Source organism: Stegastes partitus, unplaced genomic scaffold (assembly GCF_000690725.1).
Source record: "Stegastes partitus isolate 25-593 unplaced genomic scaffold, Stegastes_partitus-1.0.2 Scaffold1937, whole genome shotgun sequence".
Lineage (NCBI taxonomy): Eukaryota > Metazoa > Chordata > Actinopteri > Pomacentridae > Stegastes > Stegastes partitus.
The window spans coordinates 33,374-49,398 of NW_007579668.1; the positions used below are offsets into that span (position 1 = coordinate 33,374).

Here is a 16,025-nt window from a genome sequence, read left to right on the forward strand (position 1 = left end):
CTCTCTCTCTCTCTCTCTCTCTTTCCCTCCCTCCACCCCCAGGATGTGGCTGTGGGTTGATTAGAAAATGCGTGGCACAGAACAGGCAATCCATCACCCTGCCAAAGCCCGCCACTTTCGCGCATGCGCTTGCTGACACATAACCAAACACACACACACACACACATACGCTACACACCCTCCTCCTCACACTCCTCTTCCTCATTTTCCTCCTCCCTTCATCATCCACACAGATACATTCAAGCTTTGCTGTGTTTTTTTTCGGGGAGACCAGCAGTATCTCACACGTGCCCCTTCTTTCATTTGCTTCCTTCACCTCTCTCTGCCCTTCAAACCCACTCCTCCTCCTCCTCTGACTTCCACCTCCCACACTCCTCCTCCTCTTTTTTCTCGTCTACAATCACTCATCCACCCATGGCAGTCATGCCTCTTTTGCTTTTCTAGATTATCCTCATGGTAATTCTGCTCAGTTATATCATTTACATTCTACAAAGAGAGAAACATACAAAGGAAGACATTTCAAATCCCCCTCCCTCCCAATAGTATCTGGATGAACCAATAAGCATTCTTCGTACACAGGTGGTACAATGCTTACAGAGATGTTTTACATGTATCTTCAGAGTACCGTGATTACAGGTCTTAGAGGTACTACTGCCTGAATCAACATATCTACAGCCCACACTTTACTGTCAGTCTGCAGAGCGGCAAGAGTTTTATGTTTTAGTTTTAATCGTGAACTATGTTTTAGGGGAATTACTCTTTTGGCACAAATATATAATGAGTCTGATGATAAGAAAAAATAACCAGTGGATTTGTCCATAATAAAAATAACTGACGCACGCTAAATTTCCAAAAGAAACACTGTCTTATTTATATTTAGGCCCTTATAGTATGTTTTCTTCAGTTAGATATGGTATGGTGGTAGTATTATGACTATGCGTCAGCCACTGTTGTTTTGGAGAAGAAGCCAGTCAGTGGTGGGAATCACAGTAACATATTCTAAATTCTTGCTTGTTGCAATTGGAAGTTCCCACTCTGTAACTGCCATCATGTGAGTTTGACCCAGGGTCCGAAGCTAAACAAAGTATGATATAGTTTTCCCAAAATAGTAACTTTACTTTTTGTAAAGGATGCTTTACAGAAATTTCAGGTTGACCATAGAATATCATTCGATCACCTAGGACATTCAAATGTATCACTCAAGCACTGCATGTTAAGTATAATAAGCAGTTAATAGTACATCTAACAAAATACAACTGCATGCAGGATAGGCTTTTTTTGTTGCAGTTGTTGATCTTATATACTCAGGCAAATTTCATGTCCATCTATTTATGTCAGTTTCACCATTCTGTTTAATTCTATGTTGAAACAGTCATCTCAGACCAGAATGTATAGAAAAGATGGACATAGCCTCAGACTCTAGAGAATGTTGGTTCCTTCCCACCATCAAAGTGAACTTTGGATTGTTGGGTTCTCTGTTCTTTGTTTAAAATTCTTAAGGTTTATCTTAATATGCAAAGTGCTATGAGATGACATATGTTGTGAATTTAATTGAGTTGAATAAAATGAAGGTGAGGCATAACTGCCTTAAACCTGCATTCCATCTAATGGCCAGCAGGAGGCATCTGCTATGGTTGCAAAAAGGAGGCTGATTGTATAGAGGCCTATGAGAAGGAAGCTGGACGTCTCACTTGTTCTGTTACCTGAGAAACATTTTCCTATAAAGTTCAGAATTTCAGCTACCACGTTCAAGAATTTGTGAATGTGGCATGATATTCACTTTTGTATTTATGACCCATTTAGAGTAAATTAGACAATGAAGCAGGATACATTTTAGAGGCAGTGCTGACTTTTGATGGAGCAATTGCTACTGTATTACTGAGTGTAGTGTCCTCTGACTGTTTCTCCAGTCAGATCCTTGAAGGTCCTGATAGGACAGGACACAGGGGTATTTTTCATTGTTTTGGCGTTATTTTTTCTAAGTAAGCTGTTCCGCTCTGTTCTGTACCAGAGGCCGATCCTGACCATGTTAAATGAATACTTGGTAAGTAGGGGTGTGCGATATGACGATATTAGATGGTGAACGATTAGAATGTGTAGAGTAGACGATCAGCCAAAGTGAGGAGATCGTATGGATCGTTTAGGTCACATTCTATAAATTACACTTCTATGCTGACGCACCAACACACCAGACGTATTACATCGTCAACGTGACAGACCAATCATAGCGAATTTTGGACAGTGACGTAATTTCTTACCTACCTCCTTGTTTGTGTGTGTAGCATAGCCACATGCAGAGCCATGGCTGAAAGCCAAACGGAGGAGTTGGTCGCTAAAAAAACCTCCACTTCCGTTATATGGAATTGTTTTGGCTTTTCCCCAAATTATCTATCCCAGACATTAATTCTGCAAAACATACAGCTGGGAGACTTTGGTGAACTTCACTAAAATTGCGGCGATCGGTTTTGATGTGGACATACTACACCAACACGGAGTCCAATCAGAGACTACGCCGGCAGTTACCCGAGAGAGAAGGAAGCACAAACGGTACGAATGAAAACAAAGGAGGAGGGAGAGAGCCGGGATCCATTCTAGGCTGAAGGCTAACCCCTCCAGACCAGCAGGACCGTCCTCCTACTCTCCAATGTCCGCTCCCTCGACAACAAGCTGGACGAGCTACGTTTGCTGAGAGAAACCCGCAGAGAGTGGAGGGACTGCTGTGTGTTTGCTTTAACAGAAACATGGCTCCATGACAATATCCCAGATGGACGTACAGATGGAGGGGACGACATTATTCCAGGCGGACAGACAGACAGCTAGCTCTGGGCAGCATCTGCGGCTTCACCATCATCTTTGTGTCTTTGTGTCCCTGAAGACCTACCAGAACCTGAAGAGGTTCGCCATGTTCAACGTGATGGCGACGTGCATGGACACAGCGGCCCCTTCAGGAGACAGCGAGAGTGAACGTTTCCTGTCTTGCCTATCCCAGACGTTCATTCCACAAAACTTACTAATTAAATGATCCTGATGAAAGGCTCTGTCATCTTGCCTGTACGACTGTGTATGTAGAGCAAAATGACAATAAACTTGATTTAATTTGAAATGACAAATCGCAAACAAAGGTAATTTGCAAAATTTGCAGAGACAGTTCACACGTTGGATGGCAACATGACGAACTTGTTCAATCACTTTACATACAGAAATGGTTTTGGTTGCACTGACCAGAAACTTACAAATTAGTCTAAAAAATACATGTAAGATCGTGATGACATCGAAATCGTGATTTTACAGTAAAAAAAATCGTGATATGATATTTTTGCTATATTGCCCACCCCTATTGGTAAGCAAGCTAATTCTAATGACAGTTTCCTCGTCTTTGTTGTCATCCCAGATCTTATCATTTTATGATCCAAATGAGCTCCATATTATGTAGTTTGCAGATTTTAAAGTTAGGCAAAGGAGGACATTAGTGTTGGCTCAAGAACCAGTAGTGGAGAAAAAAAAAACATGCATACCGCCAAAGTGCAGTGGTTTTTGGAAGATCAGATTTCATTATAAAAATCTTTGAGGCTACAGTATAAATCCAAATAACATGGGATATGCTGCTTAACAAAAATTCCTTTGTTCGGGCGAAGAGGCTTCTGGAAGTTCTCTACAGTCAACACAGCTTTCTACCACCCAGAAAAAGCCCTTCCTCCTTTTTCTTTTTTCTTCATCGTTCTCTCTTCCTTCTCCTCTCATTTGCTTGTCCGCCTCTGCATCGCAGGGTTCAATATCCAGCCAGGGCAACAGAGAGCCTGGGTAATGAAATGGCCACTGCCTATTGCCGTCCATCATCTGATCAGGAGGAGCTCTCCTCATCGGGCCCATCACATGGCCAAAATTCAATCACACGTAGTAATGCACCACGCTGTTCATTCATGGATGGTGTGGTCCTTATGGGTTTGTTTTGCATGGATGCTTCTTTAAAAAAGACTTTCCCTTTTTGCTTACATAGGATCATCAAACAGGAAAGAAGATTAGAGCGTCCAAACTTGGTGTAGTGTTTTCACATTATTACGTTTACGTTCCCAGGATGATTATCTAATCTGCCCAAAGGGAGAACAAAGCTTGTAGGGCTTTGTCATGCTTTTGCACCGCTCACTTTCCACTGTGTAGGTGGTCTCGCCCACTTTTGATTAATAATAGGCTTGAGCATTAAGAACTGGCTTAGAACCTGTGTGCAGACACAGGGACTGAGCTTTGTTTGACTTGTTTAAAACGAATGTCAAAATATCCAAATGACTCATACTGTATGTGGTAGAAATGATCCCACTCCTTTTATCATAATATTCATATTTCCTCTACTCTCTTTCCAGTTAATTAAATGCTTGTCACTGGACATTTTATTGGTGTATTATGGATTTGTGCTATCAGGAAATTGTACGTTGAGTCCACTGTGTTTTAACGCCAAGCCCTTAGTTTGACTTGACAGGGCTGCAATTGAAAGCTTTGAAATGCCATTGTAGTAAAGCTCTTGTAGAAATGAAAGGCAGTAATAGTGAACCTGCTCCATCTCACTGTTTGGTGGCTTCTGCACTGGGAAAGGTTACATGTCTCTTGGGCTTCGTTAAGAATCTCATATACGACAGTTTGTCAATTGATGGTTATCTGGTTGTTAACTGTGAGTGCCTATGGAGGGGACATGCGCTATTTTTTCAGCACTCCTTCTTTCTGGGCTCTATATCACCAGCCAGCAGTCATAAAGTGTAATTCATCACCATGAGTAAAATGGCAGGGTGCAACACATGCTTCGTAAAGCATTAACAGGGTCCACAGATGCAGGTATCAGTTTATCTGCCTTTCTGGAAAAAGCTGGATAGCTTGTGCTCATCCAATCCTTTTACAAGGGGCCGGCTGTTCTGCAAAGGCCCTGGGTCAGCAAACAGAAAGCACTTCAGTCACTTAAGGAGGATGACAGTTACCAGAAGAGCCAACGTCACAAAGACTAAAGCTGGCCACCCATTCTGCACAGTAGTAATAGCACACATTCAGCCAATTATGCCTGAATTAGATTTGATGGCTATTTTTGGCAGGGTGGGATGCAAAAGCTGTAAATGAGTGACTTTGCTTTCAAGCCTGACCAATATGTCAGCATGGCCAATATTAGCATTTCATCCAGAGCACAAACTGCACAAATGAAATGGGTGCAAAGTCAATTTGAAAAGTAGGCCTCACATTTTTAGGTTTTATCAGGTTGCTACATTGTCAAAATCACAACCAAAATACTACATTTAAGTGTTGTTTTCAGGTCAGAGCTCTGCTGCCATGTGGACTGCATGTGGTCTGTCAACCAATAAAGGGTCTGGCATTAACTGCATTCATGCACTTTGTCTGCATAGAACTCAAGTGTGTACCGACAGCTCATGATAGTCCTGTTATGAGGATACCAGTTAACACCCAACACAGCTCAAGGCTTCAAAATTTCAAAACATGGATGCTGTCAGTTGGATCTTGTTGGTTCTAATTATGCACTGATGTATAGCACAGTGTTAAGTATTTACTGCAATTTAGAATCATCAATTAACCTCATAATGTTTTTGGACTGTGGAAGGAACCCGGACAGAACCCACGCGCATAGGGAGAACATGCAAACTCCACACAGAAAGATCCCGGGTGTCCTCACTGGGATGTGAACCGGGGACCTTTTGGCTGCAAGGTGACGGTGCTAACCACCGAGCCCTATTTGAAAAGATTGACCACAAAAAATGTTTTGCTTACAGTCCATTTGTGAACTTTTTCAGAGCTTTCAACATCGCATACTGCCATAGAGGACTTTTCTTCTGTTTCTAAATTCTGTTTGCCATACATGCTCAATATATTGATTGTAGGTTTTTTATTGAAAGTAAAGTCACCTGCACTTTTTATAACAAAAATTCAACCAGAGCAGTTCCACAAGGCGCATCACAAAGTTTCACATTAACCCATTCACTTACACACCAATGGAGCTGGAGTTGCCATGCGTGTGGAGGAGTCAGGGACCGAACTCTCTACACTACTGTTTGTGGACAACCTGCTCTGTCACCTGAACCATAACCACAGCTGCCCTGCCTGAAAACACATGTCTCATATAAATACATATACTTATTATACATAAATATATACCATGATGTGTTTAATGTGCTAAGCGTATCTTATTAAAGAGAGACTATCTCATTTAAGGGAAAGTAACACAATATAACATCATCAGCTACATTTACCTGCCAGTCTTATTTGATTCCATCTATAAGAAATCTTACCATCATTTTGAATATTCAGAAAACATTTGCAATTTTTAGACATTGTGCACTTTATTTGAGCACCTGTGTAAAAACCTGATTTTGAGAAAAGGCTAAAATATCATGATGTTGTCACTAGTGTCATGAAAAACTAAACTCCCAAAACATCCTTATTTGATCATCTAATTTCATAATGTGTTTTTTAAAGATTATGTTCTTGTTACACAATAATTTCAAGATTTCTGTTTCACTCGTGGTTGTTCATATATACGTTAAATATAACACATACCGACCAAGAATATTGTATATCATATGTAGTACTCACAAATCAACCCCCAAATTATATTATTTGTAACTTTCAGATAAGAGATATACTTTTTTTTTTTAAAATCCCAATTTATCTATGTTCTATATGGGTAGAAAGATCTCTTGCAGATGTAGTAAATAACACTGACGAGCGTGTCCGTTGCAACTTTAATGTATTCTTGTAGTCACCATGATGGATACAAGAAAAATGGCCATGTGTAAAGACTTGGGCAAAACAAGTGTTAAATCATGACTGTGTCGAACCATCTCTGGAAGGCTTGTGGGCTGCTCACAGCTAGCAGTGGGGAGTCCAAGGACGGACAAACCATGAATGGGTGTTGGAGGCTATGCTGGAACAAATCTGCAACCTGCAACTCATCTTCTGTCTGTTCATGTAATCCAAGACTGACTCTGTGATGTTGAGATCAGGGCTCTGTGGGGGCCGTACCATCTGTTACAAGGCTCCTTGTTTTTGTTGTCACTGACGATAGTTCTTTATAACTCTGGCTGCATGTTTGGGCTTGTTGTCCAGCTGCAGAATGAATTTGTGACACCCCGGTGATGATATTACATAATCATATAAGAATCTAAATATCTACATTTTTCTACAGTGCTGCATATATACAAATGTTTACAGTGCTTCTGTCATGTGTTTATGTACATCTACCAAGTGTCAATTTTGTCAACAAATTTCAGACAGATGTAAGTCAAGAAACTGACCGTTTATGTCATATGGCTGTACTGTGAGTTAAGCAGAAAAGGCTCTGCTGTTTATAGATGCTGTCAAATATTTTTCTTTAGGACTAATCCCCATTTAATAATTACATACATACAAGTTAGATTACAAATCAGTAATAATATAGCACATGAAGAGGAGGTTGTGATATTGGAAGAAGCTCTCCATTTGATTCTGTTATTTTCCTCCAGTTTCTTTCCACTTTTCTCTCAACACTTTATGTCTAGAAGTTGAGGTTATAAAGCTCTCAGGATACTGTGCTATCAAGCAAGTTCAACATACCCAGGATATGTTTTTTGTTATCTCTCTTTACTAAACTGAACAGTCACACTAAGTGGTTGTAAAACAGTGGCTATCAAGTCAACACAGGTTTTCCAATCTGGTTATGAGCGTAATCACATAAAATTGGCTATGTGGACACAAGATAGCCAATCATAAACACAGACATATCTAGAGCAGCATGTGTCTCACAAGAAGAAGGAACACTAATCCAAAACTAATTCGTGAAATTGAAAAATATAATAAAGCCTAACAGCCACAAAGTTCCTGCAACCAAAGCAGGAAGGAGGCTGGCAAAAACTTGCCAACTGTGTGAAATGCTAAGTCAATAGACCAGTATCACTGCCCCAACATTAAGGCATGAGTAGATCTGACTATTATTACGATTATGTATTACATCAAACTAATGTGTTGCTTATCCTCATGATGTGTAAAACTGTTTTAGCCCTAATCTTTTAGCTGTAGCTCTGCTAAATAATGGGAGCAAGTAAAGATCAAATGTGAAAACTAAATTCAAATCAGTAGGTTTGCCACAATTTTTTAAGAGTCAGCAAATACAAAACTTTTGTGCTTTCACCAACCTTTGTTTTATGGTTAAATTGATACACAGTGAGTTATCCTTTAAATAGTCTGCAGCTCTAAAAACTCTTGCTTGCACACTGAGTTCCCTGGCGTCCTCCAACAAGGGTGATGCCATTTTCCAAGAGAACTGATTGGTCCGTAGAAACTGTTATATATATATAGTCCAGTTTTTCATCTGCAAACAATACAAGCATGAAGAGGACTAGTAAATTTCCTTTTTAAAAAAAAAAAAAAAGAACACAACCAGTCATTACCATTTGGCAGCAAGTCTTTTCAAAGATGTAAACTATTAGCAAATATTCTTTATTTCCTACTCAAGTTAGGCATATATATATATATATATATAATTGTTCAGTCAACATAACCTCTGGAGCAGGTTAGGGTGAGCAAAATAAGTTACCAGAGTGATATACTCCAGCAAGAAATGAACCACCATTATGACCCTAAAAATCCCAGGTTCAATCTGAAGTTACCTGGTCAACCCCAAGTCTTGCATTTTAGCACAGGCCTGTGAATAGGTATCATCCATGCTGTATATGTGCAAGTTCCATGCAGATGTTGATCAAACAAATTACTACACAGAAAAGTGTTTGCCAGTAAGTGTTAGTTTTGGAACTTTTTTACTTACAGGGGTCACATTGTTGATATGATCACGTACCAAGAATATGGTGTACTTCTTTAAGGTTCTAATCCAATATGTAATGCACGTCATTGTATCACATTTACATGTCCTAATCAGTAACACAAGCTTTTCTGACTCTTTCTTTTGCTGATCCCCCTGTCCTCCCCTCCCCAGCAGCGAGCCCCAGCTGTGGCCGGTGGGCATGGTTTTGGAGGGTAGCTCAGAGGCGCTGTGTCCCCCCCCATCTCTGGAGCTGCGCCCATCCTGCAACAAGAGCCAGCCCTCGCCTCCTCTGGGCTCAAGCTCACAACCCCACGACGGAGTCTTCCCAGAGGACAAGGAGCCTGTTAAGTACGGCGAGCTCATCGTCTTGGGGTGAGATACTGAAGTGCTGTCTCTGCTTATGTACACTGTATTTATATGTCCGCCGAAGGCTAAGTACAAGGCCTTCATCCACTCATAGGTTGGACACTAGACATGAGAGACACAAGATATTGTTTCAGCCAAATCCAAAAGAATAAGAATCTGTTGTCTTGCTATGGTTTAAAGTTTGTGGTTTTGTGAGTGGTTCCTCTTCAAATTTGGCCTTTATTTTAAAATTTCATTTATGTATGTGGGCTTTGTGCAGATGTGGATCAGGTTTAACATTGTGGACCAAGAAAGACCTGAACTTTGCGTGTGGCTTTTATATTTAATATAAGGTAGATAGAAATTATAGATACTCATGGGATTGTCATCAAAGACACCAAGTGAAAATTAAGTTTTTTTACCTAGTTAACTAGTCCACATAGTATTTAATATGCTGGAAGACACATAGTGAGTGAAATAAGCAGTTGCCATGGATGACAATTCCTACCTTGAAACTGCAGTATACCGATAACACTCTGAAAAGCAAGTTTTCAAACTTCCAGGATTTCATATGTTAAAGACCAAAGGAACCGATCCTGTTAATTTGTGGCATGAAACATTGTCAGTACCAGCTGACATGAAAGGATGATTAGAATTTGCCAGACTGAAACAATTCCTTAAGACCCCTCTTTATTTTTCTCTCACAGATGGCCAAAATTTGGTTTGCATTATTTTGGGTTTGGTTTCTTAGATCTGCACATTCTAAAGAAACAATGGTGTAAAATTACACTTAAGCCAGACGAAAGGGGTAATTTTATTAGAAAAAAAGCTTGTAAATCTTTAAATCTCTACACAGAGATGAGTGTTTAGGGGTTAAACAACCAGAATGGGACTAAGTCTAGGTTTCATCAGACCTGAAACAGTGGTGGCCCACTAACAGCTTTCCAAAGTTCATGTACAGATTGAAGGTCCTGAGTTATATATAGTATGATGTGTGATGTGTGATGATGTGGGTGTGGTCCCATGACCTCCCTTTTTTTTTTGCTGAGTCATTGTGTCTGTGTCCTTGGGTTTCCTTCAGTCTCCTTTTGATAATAAACATCAACGTTTGAGGTAAAAACTTTGTTGCTTCTCTATTAATACCAGTGAAAGTGAAAATGTGTCAGCAGGCAAGGATTTAGCGAAATCAGACCAATGGCATCTTGACACTGACATGCAATTGACAAATTAATAAATCATAATATTTTCAACTTACTCCATGCTTGGATTACTGAATGGGCCACCAGTGCACAAGTCCTAGGATGCAACGGGCCCCGAGGTGCTTCAGCAAGCCTTTTGCATCTGTCAGTTCGACATCACCTTTTCTGACCACGCACTGCCAACAACTACTGATGTGTACTTTAGTGGAAAATATCCTTGGATATTTTGCCGCTTAATAAAGGCCAGTACCTGCAATGTAATTTCTGCTTACTACCAGAATACTACTGTTCCATTTGTGCAGCAGGAAACCAGTATTGGTTGAATTCTAGACAGATTTGTTTGCACATGCAGATCTACACAAAGGTGCAAGGGTGCATAAAAATCTCCATTTCAGATAAGTGACAGATTATGACATGGCAGATTTTGTTGACAGAGTGAGACTATTTCCAGTCTTGAGCCGAGCTAATCTGGTCCCGGTCGTATGTTTGTATACACACAGTGGTATCGGTCAAATAAATAAGAGGATTTGCAAAGTATCTCTCTTATTTTCTTTAACCTTTACTACTACGACTAAAAACAGATAAAGCTTGGAAGCATATTGCTTGTTGGAATCTTACATTGCAAACAATTTGCCTGCACAGATAGAAGAAAAGATAAGAAACTTCAGATTGTCTGTGTGTAGGTGCTGTTACAAAGTACAAAGGAACCTTTGTTGCTGTGATATTGGTATTTTACAGTGGTCTACACCAGTTGAAGTGTACAACTTCCAAATGATGGCTTTAAATGATGTGTAGTTGGTCAAAGTTGAGAATTCAGAAAAAAAAGTCACTCCACCCTCTGCAAAAAATGACACTACAGTGTATTTAGATGACTGTTTTTAAAGACAGTTAAAGATGGTATGGTTTCTTAGTTGACATACATCAGCACCCTAAATATTAATGAGAAGGGTATTTTAGTGCATAGCTCATAAATATCAGTTTCCACAGCTGAGTATGCAAACAGAGCTATTGCTTTAAGAGATATAAATAGTCTATAAATGCTACTGACTAATGAAGGGGGTTGATTCCCTTTCTGCAAATTATGAATTAAGATAATTAAATCTCAGTTTGTTAGGTCTGTTTTTTATTTTAATATCTATCTAGCACCATTCCCAACTATGAAAGAGTCATCAGGTTCGGTCAGATTTTTAAAAACTTAAAATGCCCAATTTAGGTTTTCTAACTGATCCTCGAGTCTAGACATCATTTCCCAAAGATTTTGTAAATTTATAGCAAGATGTCTTGCAAAGAAAATGGCAAGCAACACATTAGTGTCAACTCCTAGTACCTTCTATTCTGACTAAAAGTGTAGATTCTGGTTTCCACAGATGAGCATATGAGTGTTGATTGAAATAGTACTACCTTTTACCTTGAGAATAATAATTTGTATATTAAGTTTATAATTGACTGAGTTTCTGCCTTTCATTTTCTTTTCAATGTTGTGCAAGCAAACAAACAAGTAAGATGGGACCCAGTGGATTATCAGGCTCAAAGGACCAATAACTTAGCATGTATAGGATGCTAGGTTGGACTGTTATAAGAAAAAGTTCTTATTTAATTCTGTAGCTAATCAGTTGCTGGCTTCAATGAGGACATTGGCTCCATTAGCTTCTTAGTAGCCTCTTGGTATTCAGCACCATCCTTTACAGTTCAGGATGAGCATACATATTAGTATTGAGTGGTATGACACAGACTTAATTGTCCTAAGAAAACAATGCAGGTTGTTAGGCAAATAAAACTGTATGTCCAGCCTACTGGAAAGTATCTCACAAAATACAAAATGCAAAATAGCTTATTCAAGTCAGTTACTGGGAAAAAAGCAAACATTTGACTCCACACAAAGATGTCATTAACACACTGTGACAAATTCAGACTTTATCATCTATTTGGAACACCAAAAGACAGACACTGTATAGACTGCATATGAGGAAGGAGAAGGAAATCTCTTCCACAGGCATGTTATGGTGCTATTGCAAGCCACGACACAGACTTATGCTTCCACTGCTCGACCTATTGATCCATGCTCCGACGGATGATGAGAATGGCTTGGTTCTCTGTCAGGGTGATTACAGAGCGGGTGGACTACCTGCCCCCGACATTTTACAACATCCATCCAATCATGGCTTCTCTGCAGCCAGTTGAACATGAGTGTCTGTTGTTTAATATAAATGCAGCTTAAAGTGGAGTAATCATGCAGGACATCTTATGCAAAATGAAATAAACTTGAAATCTTAGTCTGAGTTCAGAAAATCACATTTTAATTCACCTGACTGTCAGAATCAAGTTCTCTAAAAACAGTGGGCTAAAAATACAGGCATGATGTTAATTGACCTTCAGAGAGTAGGAAGTTGTAATAAGTCTTACATAAGTAATTATATTTAGTGTGTAGATATTAAAAGAACCTTATTCAGGAGTGGCCATATGTGGTGTTCCACAGAGATCAGACTTGTGATCGGGGAGCTGAATGTAAGCTAATGTAAATTAATCAGCTAATCGTCATTTTTCATCGAAATAACACAGACGTTTGTTGTTTTCAGCTTCTCAAGTGTATTGAGGAAGACTGCATTTATTTTATTTGCCTCAAACACTAACCTTGAACAAACAATTCTTAATGTCACCTACAATCAAGTGACACTGTATGTTTCAGTGTTTGGAGGTTTAAATTTGGGCTAAAATATGGAGCTGACTACCAGATGAGTGAGATCCTTTCTATAAATTACAGTTTTCAGAAACAAGTGTAAAATCTTTTGTTTAACAAAATGGAAAGGAATTTGAACTTAAACCTTTTACAAATAACAAGACACAAATAGCAGAGTAAAAGAAATTGAATGTCACTTATGAACATTTTTTATCATTTTACTTTGTTATTATCACGACTACAGCTGAGTACATTTTGTTCTTATGCTCCACAGACACAATGGGTCGCTGGCAAATGGGGACAAAGGTCGCAGAAGAAGTCGCCTGGCCCTTTACAAGAGACCCAAAGCCAATGGGGTCAAACCTGATGTTATCCATAATGTCTCAACTCCTCTGGTGTCAAAGGTAAGAAGTCAGTTTTTAAGTTTGTTATGGTTGTCATGCATTGTACTGGAGGAAACAAACCTTAAAAAAACATTCATCTAATAAATAAAACAATTGGCATTTTTGGTTTAAAAATCAGTAAACCTATGGGTATTTAAATGACCACTAAATACCTGTTGTGTACCTAATGTAGAATAGATAATATATTGAACATGGTTGCAGTTAGCAATTAAACAGACTGTTTAAAATAACTTCACCAACATTGCTAACAATGGTTGAACTACTGTGCAAAATGTAATGCCTGAAAATCTCCAAATTTCCTGAAAACGGTCTGTTGATATTTTGAAATTCTGTGTTGTTCACAGTCACGTGTCATCTTTGGAGGAAACTTACAGGTTTTCTAGATACCTAAAAACTGACAGATTTTCCTACAGCAGGGGTGTCCAATCCTGGTCCTCGAGGGCCACAGTCCTGCATGTTTTAGATCAGGGGTGTCCAATCCTGGTCCTCGAGGGCCACAGTCCTGCATGTTTTAGATGTTTCCCTCTTCCAGCACACCTCATTCAAATGATCAGGATCGTTATCAGGCTTCTGCAGAGCTTGATGATGAGCTGATCATTTGAATCAGGTGTGTTGGAAGAGGGAAACATCTAAAACGTGCAGGATTGTGGCCCTCGAGGACCAGGATTGGACACCCCTGTCCCACAGGCTTCCATTGTTTTCAGATCATAAACCTCCAAAGTCATTAGGCCTTTGATGGTCCTCCTAGCACACCCATCAGATTCCTGTTTTTTGGTTGTAAGTGAAATATCAGCAGTTGTTCAGATATTTCAGATTTAGAACTTTTCAACCAACGTTTATTATTAACATTTAGAAAACATTCATTATTGACAGAGCTGCTGGCATGGGTGTTTATTTATTGATTGTAGTGAATGGCCATGTTATGTAAGTGTGATAATGGTGTGAGCAATTTCCTTCAAAATGTACTATGTTCTTAATTACATTTTATGTGTATGTTCCAAGTGTCAGGTTAAAAAAATTAAATCAAATCTTAAATCTTTGGTTTTGACCAAACATGTGACATGCCTCAGCTGCTTGATAAACTGAACTAGGATGGTGAAAATGGCAAATATTACATACACCATGTCACGTTCATGTTATAGCAGAGTTATTGTAATTACTAATTTACCACTTGTAAATAGCATTAATGTCAGTGTCTAAATCATAAATATGATTAGAAAAGTCACATTTTCTGAAAGCTCTGATAGATTCAACTTGCCACTATAAAGTATGAAAGTGACGCAAGTCAAAGTCTGATGTTAAATGCTTTAAAGGCAATTAAATGCTTAAATATACTGCTTTATTGAACCATCAAAGTAATTGTAGCCTTCACATGTCCAACTCTGCAGTAAAACAGCCATCACTCTGTGTTATTACACTTCAAATTACACTCTCCCATAGTAGCCATCTTGATTAATGAACGAGAAGACTGGCAGCTGCCATATTGAACTGTCCAATGATGCTGACGTCATTACTTTCCCTTTCGTCTCCCTGTGACATAAATGCAGTTTTTGCATGTTTGTGCACCTATTAACTTGGTGATTTAAACATTTATCTCCAAATATTTATTATTAACGTTTAGAAAACATTCATTATGAACAGAGCTGCTGGCATGGGTATTTTATTTATTTATTGATTGTACTAAATGGCCATGGTACATAAGTGTGATAATGCACTCTAAGGTGTGAACACTGCTCCAAATGTATTATGTTCCTAATTAAATTGGATGTGTGTGCTCCAAGTGGAATGCACTGTATATACACAATATATCAGCCACAACGTTAAAACTACTGACAGGTAAAGTGACTTACACAAATTATCTTATTACAATGGCACCTGTCAAATGGTAGGCTATACAAGGCAGCATGTAATCGACATTGTCAAAAATGTGATGGCTAGCTAGACAACTAGCTCACAGCATCTCCAGTACAGCAGAACTTGTTGGGCATTCCCAGCATACATTGGTTAATACCTAAAAAACGTGGTCCAAGAAAGGACAACCGCTTCAGATCTTCAGTTCGAGCAAGTATCTGTGTGATGTGCTGAAAAAACAAGTCCAATCCATGAAGGCTCCTCCTCAGAGTTTCTAGGACTTTAAGGACCTGCTGCTTACATCTTGGTACCTGTAACCACAGGAGGTATGTGGAGCCCATGCCTCCATGGGTCAGAGCTGTTTTGGCATCAATAATATTTGGTCAGGTGGTATTAATGTAGTGGCTGATCAATGTTTGATGTCAATCACTTGCATATTGCTGTCACACAGTACCTCAGCATTAGATGCTCACTCTTCATCATAACAATAAGTCAACAAATACAATTATAGCAGTCATTATAAATTACAGGCGCAGTTGTTCCTCTAGAACAGGACATGTCCTCTTGGTAGATTTTCCTAGAGGCCAGACCTTCAGCTCTCCTTGCCATGTGACCTGGATAATATCTTTTCCATTGGCAGGCACTCAGCAACAAAAGCCAGCACAGCATCTCCTACACACTGTCACGGAGCCACTCTGTCATTGTGGAGTACACCCATGACACCAACACAGATATGTTTCAGGTCAGTGTCTGCACCCGTGCAC

The 16,025-nt window shown here is 39.3% G+C and overlaps 1 protein-coding gene across 1 annotated transcript in view; it reads left to right on the forward strand.

Moving 5' to 3' along the window:
* The window catches only part of peli3 (pellino E3 ubiquitin protein ligase family member 3), a 38,633-nt gene that overhangs the window by 11,786 nt on the left and 10,822 nt on the right, over positions 1-16,025 (forward strand). Inside the window, exons 2-4 of the mRNA XM_008303106.1 lie at positions 8,957-9,157; positions 13,281-13,410; positions 15,902-16,003. Coding sequence (XP_008301328.1) covers positions 8,985-9,157; positions 13,281-13,410; positions 15,902-16,003 — 405 coding nt within the window. The 5' untranslated portion in view covers positions 8,957-8,984. The remainder of the gene's footprint in view (positions 1-8,956; positions 9,158-13,280; positions 13,411-15,901; positions 16,004-16,025) is intronic.